Genomic DNA, 17,698 nt, shown 5'->3' with positions numbered 1-17,698 from the left:
TACATGGTATGACCGATGCTAATAGCATCTCTATAACTCATTCTATGCAACCAACAGGCAAAACAATGCACTGATTATGTGTTTCGGGGCCCCTTTAAGGAGTGCACAGCAGCAGCGTCACTTACAGGAGTTGTACCCTTGGGACTAGTTACATTGTGTTGCTTGCTGCCTTCATGCTCCACTGCTTATAAGTTGTTTGCATAGTTAATGCAACGTCTATGAACAAAGCCTCACTCCCTGTGTGCGTGATGCTCACACCTGCTGCCTGTACTTCCTCTCTTGCAGAATAACTTCAGGCTTCACCAACAGTGCCATTGATTTGTTGCATGCTTCCTGTAGTTGAGTTGATGGAGCAGTTTGACTTGGGCACACTTTTTATTGTTGGCACAAAAAACTTGTGAACATTTTTGTATTGCTGCCTTGATTATGATTTTGTAGCCTCTCATCAGAGTATGTCATATACCAATTATAAAACAGCATTACCTTTTGTTTTCAGAGTGTGAAGAGCAGCAGGACACCAAAGAGGATAAGAGGTGAGGGTTTTAGTTATAGGGTTTTTGCCACAGGCCTTCCGTGTGTATTGCAAGGCAGTTCAGGGGATTGTATTTTTGCAAAAGCCGGTACACTGGCTTCCTGCAGTCCTGCACTGTGCTCCGATTAGTTACTGCTAATTTTAATCGAAATGGTTGTGAAAATTAGGCCCAAACATAAGGCTGAAATACACAGTTGATTCTCAATAATTCAAACTCGAGTGGGATCTAAAATTGGTTCAAATTAGATGCAGTTCGAAAAAATAAGTTGATGTTGACGGGAAAAAAGCATCAGTCCGAATTACTGGAATGTTCAAATTAAGCAAGTTTCGATTAACAAGAGTGCACTTTATATTGTATAAGGCTATTTGCTGTGATAGATGCAAAGAAGTAGACAACCACAGTAGACTCTCTTTAAGATGAACTTAAAAGGACCATGGAAGTGTGTTGGTCTTATCAGAGCTTCATGTTAACAGAAGTGCCCCCCAAAAATTATATTTGAGCGTGCTAGGTGTGTCCAAATATAAGCAACATGAAAACCAATTAAAATGGCATTTCTGCGAGAGGGTAATTGCAAACAGCATTTATGGTAGTATACATGAAATGGACTGAAGAGTGAGGACATGAAACACCTTCCTGAAATGGTATTGGTCTAGTTTTCTTTTTCATCATCTCATTTACTCTCTCTTCTGCAGTGTCCATTATTTGTAGTTTTTTTTCTAATTTTTGCTTCCCTCTGGCTCCAAACACATTCTTTTTATTTACTTGATTGAAAGTAGACTCCAATGTAAGTCGACCCCCCCACATCACATTTCTGGGAAAAAAAACAACAACTTGGAGGTCGTTTGCACTTGGCCTTTAATAATAGAACGCGATAGTACTATCCTGGGGCCTCCGCCTATCGCCAGCTGCTATCGGCTGCCGTTCGCGCACAGGTGCGCCAGTGGGCACATTCCAAAACGAAAATGCATTAGTCACTACACTACTCGTCCACACTTGCGCCATCGTCCTCACTAGCACTGCCGTCGTGATCGCTGCTGCGGTCCCACAGCTTGCTGTTCTAACATTGTCGTGCAGCGAAACCCTGCACTCCACAAACAGCCACATCACAACATCGCGTGGAACAGCTGAAAATTTTGCCTCGCTGCAGCTGCCTCACCTGTATCATCCGTTGCGAACGTCGAACTTGCGGCCCGGCGTGCAGTTGTTCGTTTCTTTGGCGTAAAGAATGACAGCCATCTTGAATGTAGCCGTGGACAAGCGCTGGTCGCTTAACGGACCCTGAGCACAAATGAAAAATGATGAAGCACTACATTAAAAATTTGTGAAACGCGGCCGACAGTAGTTAGATGCATCAGAGCCGAAGAGAAACTACGCTTGAGTGGCGTCGGCTATTCCGTCGGCTACCAACACTCCCCGGCGCCGCTGCGCTTCCGAGTGGCGGTGCCACTGCGATTGGAACAGCGGCCCGTCCTTCAACTATCGACGGTCCCTTGAGCGCCGAGTACGTGGTTGAAAGTAAAAAACAAATGGTGGTGGTTTATCTCTGGTTAAACCTGGAGTGACGCGATAGCTACAGCTGGCCGAGTGGAGCTTGGTCAAGTGACCAACCATGTGACAGCGTGGCGGCGCCGCCACCCCATCACGCTGCAGACTCGAAATGCTACCGTAATGTCGCTATCGCTACAACACTTAGACGATGCCTATCAAGAGTAGAACGCGAATGCGTTATCGGGCCATCGCCGCTTATCAGCAGCCCCAATCTGCAGCCGTGTGTGGGGTTTGCTGGTGCCGGTTTGCTGCTTATCAACAGCCACCATCGGCCGCTGTGCGTAGGGTGGGGTGCCGGTTCTGCGCTTTGACATAGCAGCTGCTCAAGGCCAGCACCAAGAGCAATGCGACAGAGCCGCACAGCAAAAATGCAGCCACGCTGTAACATGCCTGATATCTCGTTTATCTCTCCTTTATTTATGGTGCGATGGTTTAGTTTCGATTCTAAGTCTACCCGCCCACTTCGGATTTTCAAATTTTGAAAAATAGGTCTACTTACAGTCATGTAAATATGGTAACCATAGCTGTTAATTCTACAAGCAGAGGCACCATACAGCATTGTTCATGTGATGCCAACATCTGGCCACCTCTGCACTGTGCTAGCGTGTGTTACATGCCACATCAATTGAAAATGTCGTGCTAAAATTTGAAGCCACAAGTCAAGAGTGGGTGCACCTCGCGCCTTCACACCTTTTCATCTCCCAGAGAAAACAGCGCACGTGACACGCACAGTGCCGAGATCTGGGCACGTCAGACTTCTGTGCAGAGTTCAGGCAGGCGTGAAAGTGTCCTGCCGTTTCCGCATGGGCGAGATAGCTTTCTCCCAAGAAAGTGCACTCCCACAAGGCAGCTTTCCTGCACTTCGGTGCGCATGTGCGCAGAAATTATCTTGTGGGGTAACTGAGTTCATCTTAATGGGAGTCTGTTGTATTTTCTGATGTTACTGTTGTTGAACAAAAAGAAGTCATGAAAAAGTAGGCCCAAATTGCTTGAAACTTAATTTCTTTGCTTATACAGAAGCCTACCAGCAGCACTGTAAATGTTAGTTGTATGAATTACTAGGAGACTTTTATATTGAAGCTACATTCCACAGTACAACAGCATCATGTCTGCATACGTAAAAAAATTGGTGGCTCTGCTAGGGGGAAGAGGTGAAAGGGAAGAAAGAACAGCAGGTTCCAGCAGGTTCTTTGTGTTGTGTTAATGTCAGTTCAAAAAGAATTGCCAAAATCAACGTGCAGAAATGAGTGTTCAATTTATAGCATTCAGAATACGAGACAGTGAAAGCATTGCATTTTTGAGGGATTCTTTAGACCATTTGACTTGCCCAGTGGTCAAATTCGGCACTTACAACTGGAACAGGCATTGTCATTGACATGGAGGAAGCTTGTGTACCATGGTTGCAATAACCATGTGTGTCGTGCACCAGCAGCAAGCAGGTGCTCTCACATGATCGTTCCCCTGCCATCTCCGTGCTCTCACCTCTGACGAAAATGAACTTCTCTGACCTGATAGATCTCGAACACTAGCTTTTGTGACACAATGAGATTGTACTATACCAGATAATTGCTAAAGGAGCTAATTGTTAAGTTACAGAGAATTTGGCACCTCATGGCACCAATGCTAACCGGCTTGCATCGACACCATATTTTGCCGTATTCCACGGTATTCTAATGTATTATATATAGCATGGATAAACCATCCGAGATAAACCAATATGCTATTTACACAGGAAAATATTGGCTTTTAATTGAAATAACGAGTGACACCTGAAAAGGGTTAGCCTGCACTTACAAGTCTATAGTAGTTTTGCATATAACATTTCAGCAAATAAATCAGTGTTGTCAATTGCATGCCTTCCTCATGTCATTGTGTTTATTCAGGCCATTTTTTCATGAAAAATGTACCATTTAGTCCCTGAAAAAGTTCTGCTGGTTGCTTCCATTGCTACTGATATGTGCCGATTACTTTCGGTTATGTTAGCTTGGGTTGATTTGTGTTACTTGTGTTTCAGGCTTGCTCAGCATTTAGTTGGAAATATTTAAAATGCGTGGACTGTTTCATCTTTACAGTGTTAGGATTAGCAGCAGTTTTGCCAGTTTGAAAATGCAATTCTAACAGAGGCTTAGTATGAGTTCGTATTGGTACGGTCTTTATGTTTGTCTGATAATCCTTGCAATGCAGTCGAACATATGAGCTGCGAAAATCTTTGCACTGCAGTCGAACATAATAAGAGCTGCAATTGTTCGAGTCAGTCATATTTTGTTTACTTCTGTGCTTTTCTGTAGTAGTGCCTATTATTCTCTGTGGATGGATGTGCTGATGCACTTGTATTTTTTCGGGTATTTATGTGTTTCATGTAAGAATTTCTGAATGCTTTTCATTGTGTGTGTGTGCACACATGCATGTGTACACGTGTTTGTATGTGTAAAGGGACTTCTGTCTTTATCTACTGGATTTGAAAAAATTCACGTGCATAACCTATTGCCTAACTGAAAGCAAACATCTTTCACAAGGTAGCATATCATGGTCTGCGTTCTTTGAGAAGTAATGTAACATCGGCATTTGCCTGGATTTTCTGCAATTAATGAAAAACTGGTGTTGCGTATGGGTAGTTTTCGGAAAGGCTCGCTGAGCAGCCAAGACAAGGGGCTGTGCCCCCGCCAGTTGGAGAAGCAACCGACGGTTTGGCTCAGTGGGTAGGCAAGTTGTTCAGTTCCTTGGAGATGCTGTTTCTTCTGCTCGTTAAAATTAAATTCAGTTGGAAGAGCATCGCTCCTTTTACTAAAACACTGCAGAAATGTGGCATTAGCCTTCAAAACAAACTACCAACTTGCCCACCCACTGAAGCGGGTTTTTGGTTACTTCTTTGTTCGGTGGGTGGAGTAGCCTTTCAGATCAGCTGTTTGGCTCCCGTTTGCAAAAACTGTATGTGCAGCAGACAGCAGCTTCTTCTTAATTCCAGAAAATGTGGGCAAGTACTTATGTTTAATTACACATTAAAGAACCTAGACTATAATAGGCTACCTTGTCAGCGATGTTCACTCTCAATTAAAAATTAGGCTAGTAGTTAGTGCACAGGAATTTTTAAAAATCCAACACATAAATATGGGAGTCTCTGCACATGTGTATACTGTCACTTAAAGTTTTTTGCTGCCATATTTAGAAAATGGTTTGTTGCTCTTAATGGAAGGGCTGACAATTTCTGTAGTGTTGCAGTTGTTTTGCATAAATTTGACCTTACCAAGACATGTAAAACCAGGTTGAATTGTAAGATGTGTTTAGAATTTTTGGCACGTAAGCCTTCATTTGAAATTTTTTGTGATTGCTGTCTGTCTGTGGCACTGTAAAAATGATTTCTGTAGTACACTAGTATGCACTCTTAAGCCTGATCAGCATTGGCTTTATGCTTGAAAAACTGTTTTACTAGTGAGGCTTTAATTCCCTTTTCAGGCATGATTGTTTATTCTTTTTGTTTTGTTTTTTGGCCATTATTGTTGTCATTGCTGCTACTGTCATGCTGAATCCACAAAAAGCCTATAGAATTTTTTTCTATTTCTAGCAGTTGAGGAAAAATTATTGTCCAGGAACCTGGTACCACTGCAATAGTGGGGATGTTCTGCAGCAACTAAACTAATTTGAGGCTCACAAATGGGAGGATGAGGCTTAAATGATCAACAACTTAAAGTGGAAATTATGTTATTAAGACCGATCTCTTCTGGGGAATTTTCAAAGGGCAGTGCATTTTCATGCTAATGCAGTGGTGGCTTTTGATATGGCATATTGGGCTTCTGATGCAATAACTTAAAGGTATTTGTTTTTAAACTGTGCTGCCAAATATGGTGCCTAATGGAGGCTCTGCACAAAGTGAGCGGTGCTCAAAGCAGCAGGGAAGTTGAAAAGCAGATCCGACATTAGCCAAAAGTGCAGCTTTACAAAAAGCATTTTGCCAAGAAAACTCAAGCAGATGATACAGCAACTTACTTGGCAAGATAACCAGAGCTGTGAATTGCCAACAGAGCAGGTCACCTAAATCCTACGAGTGCAACCACACTGGCCCTGTACAGCGCATGAAAAGAACAGCATGCAACTTGAGTGGCTGTAATCTCCAACGTACACTCTTGAGTGCCACAGTTACGTACAAGTACATACTGCACAAAAAAAAAATCTCGCATGCAGTGACAGCAATAATGCCAGTTGAAAGCTGTGCAGATCCTCCTTGTGTTTTTTGTACTTTGGAACTGAGCAAACAGGCTGTTCAACAGTTGCAAAACTGCCTATATTTGCCATTGCACTACACTGGTGTCACTTTTTCTTGGTATAGCAGGTGGCTTGCCTCCAGCGCTCATACTTAAGATGAGTTGATGTCTTTAGCACAGCGTGTAGCACTTGTAGTCTGTTGTCAATACTATTTAGTTCTTAAGCATTAATGTCTGCCTGTAAGCTTGATGTAATGACTTTTCTTTTTGGTAGAAATGCTTAGGCACCTATCAGGGCTTAAATTTTCCTAGAAAGTGCCATTTTGTACTCAGAAGTGTTTATTTTTTTTCTGCAAAAATTATTTGAAGTAGCTATTATAGAAATAGCCACTGCGGGAAAGTCATAGTCGTATGTGTCGTTCTCTGTACTTCAGCATAGTTCCAAGGAAGAAACGAAGGATCCAGGGGTACAAAGAGGATCCTTTTGTGTTTCTTTCAGAAGATAACAAGATCTGGAAAGCAGTAAGGTGAGATCATTGTATAAAATGCATTAAAAGTGGCTTTGTGTGTATGCTAAAGAACTATTTAAGTGTTGCTTCAGCATCATAAAAAATACGCAGTTGTTTCGTTTCGTGCTTTTGCTTTAAAGGCAAGGAAAAAAAAAACTCCCTGTGAAACTGAGGGATATGCAAAGTCAGAAAATGGAATTACTGAGCTCTTGGGCAGATCTGTTGCATGGCTTAGCCTTATTTTCGTGTACTTCACTGCTGACTAACACTGCTATATTTCTATTCTCATGCATGGCACCGTTTCACTGTCTGTTCATCACGACACTAATGGCACATTCTTAATTGCTGCAATATTCGATGACTGTGCTACAGTGTATGGTGGTCCGCATCGCTAGTGACCTGCTGCAGTATTTGTTGACTGCACTAAGTGCGTGATGGCCGACAGTACTGAGAAATGCAAACTACTGGTGCAGACCATCATATGTCCTTGTGCATTCAGGGAGCATTCAAGCAGGTCACCACTGATGTGAGCCATCATACATTCAGTGCAGTCACCGAATATAGCATCAATTTAAGAACATACTAATATTAGCATCATGATGAACAGTTGTAGTTGTAGGAGTCTCAAGCTGGTTAGTAGCATTGGTGTTTCAGCACTTTTCTGCCTGCCTGGACTGTTGAGATACTTGATAGCCTCCAATCCATAATGGCCACGTGGATAGATGCCTGCCCTTTCAACCCTGTGATGCCCAGGCCATGGAAATGCTCAATATAAAGTGCTGCACTTTCAGCATTTGGCATCTTGTTGCTTCTGAATTGCAAAAATTTTAGATGTGCTTAAATTACTGAGAAACTGAAGCCATTCAGCAGATAAAACTAGCAAGTTGAACTGATTTTTGAATACCTTGAAACAATTAAACTGCTTGCATTCTCTGGTTAACATAGCAAATCAATTTCTCAATTATCTGTTGAATTGAAGTTATGCCTTTTGGAATTTGTTTGCTTTAGTTTGCATGATTATAGACTTTCAGAGGAAATCCATGTGCAGCATACATTGTGGATATTGATATTGAGACTGTGAGACTGCTACTGATACTGAGCTGATGCTGCAACTGTGCTGAAACTGGCAACAATTATTTTCTTTAACATTCCTTTTTTGTACGTATGATGCGGAGTCACTGATGTATGAATGGAGATTATTGTGTGTTGTCTTACAGAAATTTGTGTTCTTAAGCATTGTTCTTCTGACTCTGAGCATCAGCCTCAATATTCAATATTCAGCCTCAATGAGCATCAGTTCAACATTGTGCGTAAGGTGAAAGCAGCTTTATTATTTTTTCGTAGACTTAATTTTAGCTCAAATGATCTTTTTGTTTCTTGATTTTGTATGGAATCAAAAACACTTCTTTGTCCTGGGTGTTAAGGATTTATTCTTGGCACGGGCTTGTAGAATTCTGTAATTCCTGTAAAATAGCAACATGCAGGGGACAGGGGCAGCCTGGAATGCATAGCGTGAATTTGCTCACCTTATGTTTTCTCATTTGAATAGGATCCTCGGTGCATCTTCTCATTCCAGCGTAATTGCATGCATTATGTGGAAGGTGTATATGCTTTTCACTGTGAAAGAGTGCTTGCATTGCATTTACTGGCTAGTTTTACAACTTTGCTTGTAGTTATTTAGTACATTTTTTTTACTTCCGTTCAGTGATACGGTGAAACCTCATTAATTTGACCTCCGTTAATGAGGAAATCCGAATAATTCGTACTACCGACATGGTCCTGGCCAACGCCCATGTAAGCCTATGGCGTCGGACGCTCATTAATTTGGATGCTGCCAGGCTCGCACCAGTTAATTCGGACACGCTCTCAAGTGGAGGCTGTGTTGCAGTGTGAACAACACAGCGAGCGATCGTGCTAATAACCTGCGTATCATGTCGTATATCGTGTCAGAGAGGTGCCCGTGCACCTCTTATGTTGGGTAATGGCGGGCACGACAACTTTCAACGGACCCTGGTGGCAAAAAATCATGCATCTGAAAAGTTTTGGTTTGCTTTTTCTGAGTTTCGCTCCAGACCATGACGATGGTGGCCCGACCATTCATCAGCCAGCCAGCTGAGTGCAGTTCTGCACAGTTTTGGACGCCAATTTGTGCATCACTGGTCTTTTCATTTTCTCTCCAGAAGCCGTCTTGCCACTCTGGCACCTGTGCATTTCCCTCAGGTCGATCAACGTGACACGTCCATTCTTTAGTTGGGGCAAAACTGCGCGCTCGTCACGCGCTGTCCACAGTTTGTGTAGTGGCACGGCTTCACACGCATTGATGCCGCTCGTGACGAGGCTCCTGTGCTACCGCGTTGCACCATGAAGAGCTTCACCATTCTGGTGCAGTTGTGGATTGACAATCCCGACAGCGTGCACGCAGTAAATGCATCTTAAGTTATTATGAAGAATCTCTGTTGCTGCACAGTTTACACCTGAAAAGCGGACAACCACCACCCTTGTTTTCACTACCACCACCCTTGTTTTCACTAAATAAACTAAGTTTGATGCAAAAGGGTCCTAGCATTTTTTCTTTTTCAGGCCAAGGGGGGGCAGCTATTAATTCGGACCTTCGGGTAATTTGGAAATTTTCCCCTGTCCCTCAAAGTCTGAATTAAAGAAGTTTTACTGTAGTGGGAAAAAAATATATGGTAGGACTGACTAGAATTCAAGCAAGAATTCTTTGTTTTTGTAGCTTTTACAACATGCATTAGAAACCCGAAAGGAAGGCTAATGATAGCAAGATCAGTTAATAATATGGCTGAGTGTGTCATATCAGGTGTCATTAAAATTTCTTTCGGAGAATCTGAAACTGGCTGTAGTTGTGATAACTCTTTATCTTAACACTTAAATCCACCTTTCATTTTTAGGTATGGTTGTTTTGAGTTTGACTCGTCTTCTCCGATTTTTATTATCCCTATGTTGCTATAACAGGGACTTCTATGAGGTGGACCCAAGCTTTCCAAATCAACAGCTTTTGGGTCGATGCCAACAGGAGAACAAGCGCAACATCTACCTTGTATCGAAGACTGTGAGAAACATTATTGAACTGAACAGTGAGAAGATCAAGGTTTGTACCTTCACAGCTTATGCTCACACTTTTACTGTTTGGCGATTGGAGAAGCGTTGCCATGGCCTGCTTTGTACTTTTATTTTCCAGATCATCAACACAGGTGTGAGAGCTTTCTGTCGCTGTGAAGGCAAGGAAGAGCTGGCTTGCGACTTCAGGGTTTGCCAGGAGGTAATAATTTAATATTCTAGTTTACTCACACTTATTTTTGCTGCATTGAGTTGGTTTGTTCCAAGGCTAAGTTTTTTGACTGGCCTCTTCACATTGTTGTACTCTCAGAGCTCTAGATTTTCCTTTTGTAGCTTATGGCTGTAGAGTTGAAGTGTAACCCGGCTGTTTGCAAAAGATGTGCTGCAGCAGTCAAGACTGCTAGAAACTTGTTTGAACTTTGTGGCAGATGTGCAGCTAGGAATGCTTCTAGCTGCATACCACATTGATAAATTATGCTCACTCTTTTGCTTTGTTTCAGTGATGTGCAGCTGACATCATTATTATAACTATTGTGAATAGTGTTGCATGGGGTTGCAGGTTTTATAAGTTCACAGTGCAAAATGTGACCTGTAATTATAGCAGGCGGTCCCAGTGTTCTGTCAGAGGGACCTCTTGTTGCAGCATGCACATTTGTTTGTAATTGTGAGAAGTGAGTCAGCACTATTGTACTGGCATCAAAAAATGTGAATGGCAGAGCCAATGGCTTTTGGCCTAGTCAGCACCATACGAGCAATCATGGACATGAGAGTCCACAGCTAGTTGTGGTGTTCCTTGGCCATTATTCGGTGAATTAGCACTTCTGCTCATTCCCATTGTAGCATTGCAGTGTTAGCTTGTATGCTTCTTTGCCGCATGCATGGGAGATGTTTGCTGCTGCTGCACCACTGACAATGTGGACAAGATTATTGAAATATTTTTAAGCACACTGGTTGCCTTCTTAACTTGCATTTTTTGTCTCTAGCTGCCGCTGGGCACCGCGCTGCACTTGAGGCCAAATAATGATAGCATGCCTCCATCCCCAGCTTAGGTAATGTGGACTCCAATAGTTCGGACTTGTAGGATATTTCGGACTTCGATGAGGCACCGTCAGTCACCCTATAGAAGCGCATACATATTCGCGACGGATATTTCGGACTTTAAAAGCCAGAAAGTTCGATTTTTCGGACTAATTTCAGTCGCCTGAGGGCCAAAATCGGCCATCTTATCGGCTTTTCGCCGGTGCAAAAGGCGCCATCTTGGATTGAGGTAGATTTACTCGGCAGTTGGATTGGCTTGGCATACTTTCGGTACCTCATTTTTGGCAGTAGAGGTCCCTGCGATCTCTGAGACGTCGAGGTGGCAGTCGGATTGTCATCGCCGTCAACTTGCTTTTGTCGCCAATGTTGTCGTGGGCGGTTATCGCTTGTCTCATGCATTGAAAATTGAAAATTGGTTGTTGGGGAAAGGAGATGGTGCAATATCTGTCTCGCATCTCGGTGGACACCTGAGCCGCGCATTAAGGGAAGGGATAAAGGCCACAGCCCACGGGTGCCTTTGCGTTTCGCCTTCATCGAAACGCGGCCGTTGCGGTCGGTTTTGAACCCAGGAACTCCGGATCAGTAGCCGAGCGCCTTTACCACTGAGCCACCGTGGCGGGTCTCATACGTTCGCCATTCGCCGTTTCGTCACTTTGATTTCTCCGACTGCGTCGACCGAGTGGCGCTCCGTCTTCACGAAGTTACATCCGTTCGCCGTTTTGTGATTGGGTCTGGCGGTTCCACCGCGTTGAATGAAAAGTGCCTTGCCTTCGCGTGTGTTTGACGAGCGGTGCGGTGCACACTCGGGTTGTGGACAACATGGCCCCGCCGGTGCTGCCGGGTCCGCCAAAGAATTAAACTAAACGCCATGACCTTGCTGGCCAGCGTGTACAGTGAAAGCACAATTTTGGTGCAGATACAGGCGCAAATCATGGCCAGCAAGAGAAATTTTCCGCAAGTTAAAATCTGTGACTTTTTTAAGCCGATTTCATCTCAATAAAGTGATTTTTTTTTGTACTTCACGGATCTTTTGGACTGTTCGATTATTCGGACCATTTTTCGGGTCCCTTCAAGTCTGAAAAATAGGTCGGCGACTGTATTTATATTTGAGCATGGGGGGGGGGTGTTGACTGAGATTTTAATACCACAGCACAGGCAAGAAATAGTCCACCAGCCCTCAAAACTCATCCGCACTGTAAGCGGCTCATCTGTCATGTATGCCAGTCGTGGACACATTTTAAACCAACAAACGACCTGAGATCACATTAAGCTGGAGCACTGTTTATCGGGCAGCAGTCAAAAAAGAAACATTTGGACCATTATCAATTTGACCACTCATGCCCATGATTCCTTGCTAGGTTGCACCGTGTCGAAAGCCATGCACTCCACCATTTGCATTCAATTCTGGTGTGATTCTGGCTGTGTGTAGTAACCATAGTACTGTTGGTTGGAGTTGGATTATGTTTCAGCAATAGGTGCTGCAAACCATCCGAAATTTTGCAAACGCAATGCTTCAGTTGTTTAAAAGCCATATAGCAGGAAAGTATTTTTTTTTAAGACCCAGATGCTTAGTCATGTGACACAGAAGTTAGATAATGGCCACACTCTTTCGTTGCCCACTTGAATGCATGGGCTGAATGTGTATCTCTTCCTCCAGACCCAGTGTAGTAACTCTATGGCAAGGCTTCAACCGTTCATGCCGATGCTTCTGGGGCGCTGTCAGTGGGTACGAGAGGTGCGAACACGGGTTGACCGCCGGGCTGCCAACCCTCCACACCACTGTATCTTCCATGGCACTGTTGGAGAGCGCGAGATAACATGATAAAAATTCAACCCTTGGAGCGAATGTTTGCCACAACACCACCAGTCACTTGTTTAGTGTGGTGAAGCTTGCCTCCTGCCATCTGACGGGGCACCACTTGGCACTGAGGTGTTCAGTATATCTGTTTCATGGCCAACCGTGTTCGATATATAAAGTAAGAACTGCATATGTTTGTTCAAAATATTTAGGAAGAGTTTGATATAGCCAGTAATTCGTAATATCTATGTTTGTTATATCAGGGTTTGTCTGTATTTGTGGGAAAATTGTAGGCTTTTTATATGTCTCTCTGACATTCATTTTCTTTATGCGCAGCTTTATTACTTTGTTGTAAGACTCAGCTGTTCAAAAATTCTTGCAGGGTCTTCCTACAGTGCTGCCTTACTTGAAGAAGAGAAAACTGGCTATGTGCAGGCAAGATCTCTATGTTCTGCTTACAGAGGAATACCCACTGGAGACACAGTTTTCACCTGAACTTCAAGAGCAGCTGAAGGACCTTGGTGTGTAGCATACTACGAAATCCTAATAGCTACATAAGCAGCTGTTTGTAGTACGTTTGTAGTGTTTCTGTCGCTTAGCGTGTGTGGCTGCTGACATTGATAATTGAACAGTATCATGATACCTCAGACTAATACAATGATTGTTATAGCCAGAATGGTGCTTAACCTCATATGGCTTGTGTTCCACACGTGTGTCTGCATGTGCACAAACCTGATTTTACTGAATCCCATGTACAGTCAAGTCCACTTATAACAGTATTCAAGTGCCGCGAAAATTGATTGTTATAATCGATTATTGCTATAAATGGGTTGCACGAAAAAAGCATAAGAACTGCAAAGAGGGGTCACGGACGGCAAGTCACATGCGAGCTCGGCCGAGGCATCATTTTGGTGGCCCCGAACGGGGCCTTGTAAAAAATACAAGAAGGTTACCGTGGCTGCTTCTCAGCTTGAGAAATCCCGAAGAAACACTGGGGTGAAATCCCCACAAGCATCTCGCCACGTACTTCTCACTGGCTTGCACGAGAAAACCTCATGTCCATCAGCCTTGCTTGCCTCACGCGAAGCTTGCCGACATCCTTCTCCATGGCATCCAGGTACTCTGCGTAGTGCAGCGGAAGGTCCCTCGCGAAAACGAAGCCCAGGAGAGACTGAATCAACTGCAGGGCTTCCTGCGCGGACAACGTTGAGGCAGCCTGCCCTACTGCGTCATCGCTGCCATCTTCGCCGTCAATGTCGTCGTCACTGTCCGATTCAAGCTCGTTTGCAACAATTGCCTCATCAGTGAGAAGTTCTGATGTTACTAATGCGTCGTCCACGTGGAGAAATTCTTCGAGTCGTGAAGCATCCTCATCGACTGTGTACCGAAGTTCTGGCATCACTTCATCGGTGGAACTTCGCAGGTTTCGTCTAGTCACTCCTTCTTCGGACAAAGCATGCTTTCCTAAGGCAGTTCCTCACCGTAGAAGCGCCGACTTAGGACCACACACCGAATATAAACTGCACAGTCATCAGCAGATTGATTTTCAAGTATGGTTGCTCCATGCTTCTTGTCCGCGCGGCCATGTCCATCACCAAGACTAACTTGCTCGGGATGCGGCGGCGATAAATCACCTTAAAATTGGCGATCACGCCGATGTCCATGGGCTGCAAGCCTGCCGCTGTGTTCAGAGGCAGGAAAAAAACTTCCATGCTTGAGAGCTTGGGCATGGAGTGGTGGGCACTACAGGACGAGCGCAACCTTCCTCTTCAATCGCTCAATGTGCTGATCAAACTCCAACAGCCACTCGCGAAAATGTTCTCGCGTCATCCATGCCTTGCGATTGTTATGGTAGCGTACTGGTATCCTGGCGGCACCACAGAAGCAGTGGGGATTTTTTTACTTCCCAGTGACAAATGCGGGGCACTTGTCGCTCCCGTCCATGTTGGCGCACAAAAACACAGTGAGGTGCAGCTTGCTGTTTTTGCCGCCCTTACACATGTGTCCTTTCAGTGCATGCGTCTTGGAGGGCAACATTTGGAAAAACAGCCCCGTTTCGTCGCCATTGTATATGTCGGTGTCAACGTAGTTGTCGCGGATGCGGGGCAGCGTTTCCTGCAGCCTCTTCTCCTTTGCCTCTACATCAAGCGAAGCTTCCTCACCACTGACGGCTTTGTACGCATTGCTGTGCCTCTTTTTGAAGCGCTGTATCCAGCCGCCACCTGGCTGGATGTCCACATAGTTAATCAGCAGGGCAAACTGCTTCACCTTTGTGGCCAGAAACGGCCCGATGATAGGCAAGTTTTGGGCACTAGCACCAAGAAACCACTCGTATAGGACCTCTTCCACCTTCTTATAGGCACCTTGTCGAATGCGTTTGTGCCCACTGTAAAGCGAGCGCTTTTCTTTGTCGAAGTTCTCAGCGGAGCGGATGATCGTGGGCACCGTTGGTTGCGATAGTGCGTACTTCTTAACCAAGTCAGACACTTTCTTACTGTCTTTGTAGTCCTTCATGATACTGCACTTCAACTCCAAATCGATAGCCGTGCGCTTGCTTTTTCACTGCCAACATCGTCCGATAATCAGCGGGTGGATCAGCCATCTTCCGTTTCGGCGGCGATTCAAACAAGACTGAGAAGCCACGTGGCCAGGAACGACTTCGACGCAATCAACTAACACAAACAACCAAATCCCTTAGCAGAAGTGCATAGAATGAGGGGAGAGTGAGCAGATCAATGCTGTCGTCGTGTTGGCGAGGTCCATTCGTGTTTTGGAGGGTGGCACGGCGTAGAGCTATGGGCGCAGCCCGTTTGTGTTCGGAGGGGTGGAAGGGCGGCGGGAGAGAGGTGCGGCTACTGCTTAATGTCTCAGGGGATGTATAGCAAGCTCGAAATAGATGAAAAGGGGAAGTACAGCCTCGGCAGTGATCATAAGCGTATTAGTCTACAGTTGGAAGCCCTGCTCAAACGAGAAATGCAGAGAAGTCAAAAAGAGTACGAAAATGACAAACAAATAGCGAAAATAGCGGCCGCCATAGAGGAAGCAATAGAGAAACATTCCATCGAAAAGTGGGGTTATAATCGGTTAGAACTGCTCATTAGTATAAAATAAAAAGTAAAAGGAGTAAGCCACTGGAGAGGTACGAGGAAGCCACGAAGTTGGTGGAATAAGGAAATTAGAGAGGCCATTGAACAACAATGGTTGACATCACGGGAACACAGAGAAGCAAAGAGGGCGCAGTTATCTGAAAAGAAAATAGGCCAAAAATGGGAATCTTATCGACAAAAGAAACAAGTGCAGGTCCTCGTCCAGGCTAAAATAAAGCAGTCCTCTGATCGCTGGCTGGCTGATGTTCACGATGCAACTAAAGAGGGGTAAAGAAAATTGTGGAACCATATAAGCTGGCTGGGTAAAGCAAATCACAGAAAGCAGGAACAGATTCACGATGCCGAGGGAAAATGTTTAGAGGGATGTGACGTTGTGAACTACATTGCGTCAGTTATAGCTGAGTCACTTAGGAAAGATGATAGGGTAATCGCCCCAAATGAGGGAGCAACGCAGGAGAGCACAATAGAAAACAGCTTGGAACTGAACAATCTTAACTGGAAAAAGGCAGAAGCAAATATTTCAAAATGCACGTCTGCAGGGATAGATGAAATTCCAATCACATTAATTAATGAACTTGGCTGAAGAGGCAAGGAAACGTTGATAAAAGCATTGGAGGCAGTCATAACAAATAAACGAATTCCACACAGCTGGAAACAGTAAAATGAATTTGATTTATAAAGGAAAAGGTGATAAGACGAACATAAAATCCTTCCAACCGATTATGATAACATCAGTTATATACATGCTGGCGATGCAGGCGCTAAAATTAAAAATGCAATCATGGCTAGAAAGTAACAGAAAACTCAGAGAACTTCAGAATGGGTTCAGAAGTGGTAGGCGCTTAGATGATAGCCTGTTCGTGCTTACCCAGTGCACAGAAATAGCTAAGGCGGAAAACAGACCTCTGTATTTAGCCTTCCTGAACATAACCGGTGCATATGACAACTTGAACAGGGCACTCCTGTGGAACATATTAAAAGAAGAAGGTATCGGTCATGAGGTAATTGATTTTCTACAGGAAATATATCAAGAAAATAAAGTTGAAATAACATGTAAAGGAATTAAGATTAAGACAACTGTCGAAATATGCAAAGGATTAAGGCAAGGTTGTCCTCTATCTCCGCTGCTGTTCATGCTTTATATGATAAGTATGGAAGGAAGGCTACAAGGAAGCAATCTAGGTTATGATCTGTCGTACAGGTTAGGCGGAAAGGTTGTTGAGCAACGACTGCCGTGTTTAATGTATGCGGACGATATTGTACTGTTAGCAGATAGCCAGGAAGATTTGCAAACTCTGGTTAATTGCTGTGGAGATGAAGGAGAGTCTAGGTTTGAGTTTTAGCACAGCTAAGTCCGGTGTGATGATTTTCAATGATACAACTGATCAGGTGCTTACAATACAAGGCCATGAAATACCCCGAACGGCCGAATACAAATATCTCGGGGTATGGGTAAACATAGGGCAGATGTACTCGGAAAAGCACGAGCAGTCTCTCATAGCAAAAGGGCGAAGAGATGCTGGAATAATGAAACATAGGGCATTGGGGAGGTACAGCATGTATGAAGTATTGAGAGGTATTTGGAATGGAATACTGGTGCCGGGGCTTACTTTTGGGAATGCGGTTCTGTGCTTAAGGGCAGAAATTCAGTCGGGATTAGAAGTAAATCAGAGAGCTGTTCGAAGATTAGCACTATGTGCCCACGAGAAAACCACAAACGAGGTAGTACAGGGGGACACGGGCTGGGCAACGTTCGAAGCACGGGAAGCTCAGAGTAAAATACTATGCGAAGAACGCCTGAGGAAATTGGACGATAACAGGTGGGCAGCTAAGGTATTTAAATACCTGTACAGAAAGAGTGTTGACTCACAATGGCGGATAAGAACTA

The 17,698-nt window shown here is 44.2% G+C and overlaps 1 protein-coding gene across 5 annotated transcripts in view; it reads left to right on the top strand.

Moving 5' to 3' along the window:
* Nsun2 (tRNA (cytosine(34)-C(5))-methyltransferase Nsun2) overlaps positions 1-17,698 on the top strand; it is an 89,835-nt gene that overhangs the window by 58,977 nt on the left and 13,160 nt on the right. For all 5 annotated transcript variants that reach the window (XM_077647000.1, XM_077646997.1, XM_077646998.1 and 2 more), the window contains exons 13-17: positions 497-533; positions 6,715-6,807; positions 9,763-9,898; positions 9,989-10,069; positions 13,086-13,224. In XM_077647000.1, the coding sequence (XP_077503126.1) occupies positions 497-533; positions 6,715-6,807; positions 9,763-9,898; positions 9,989-10,069; positions 13,086-13,224 (486 nt within the window). The remainder of the gene's footprint in view (positions 1-496; positions 534-6,714; positions 6,808-9,762; positions 9,899-9,988; positions 10,070-13,085; positions 13,225-17,698) is intronic.

Source organism: Amblyomma americanum, chromosome 1 (genome assembly GCF_052857255.1).
Source record: "Amblyomma americanum isolate KBUSLIRL-KWMA chromosome 1, ASM5285725v1, whole genome shotgun sequence".
Lineage (NCBI taxonomy): Eukaryota > Metazoa > Arthropoda > Arachnida > Ixodida > Ixodidae > Amblyomma > Amblyomma americanum.
Note: the sequence above shows the minus strand (reverse complement) of the source record. Positions and strands in the feature narration are given on the sequence as shown.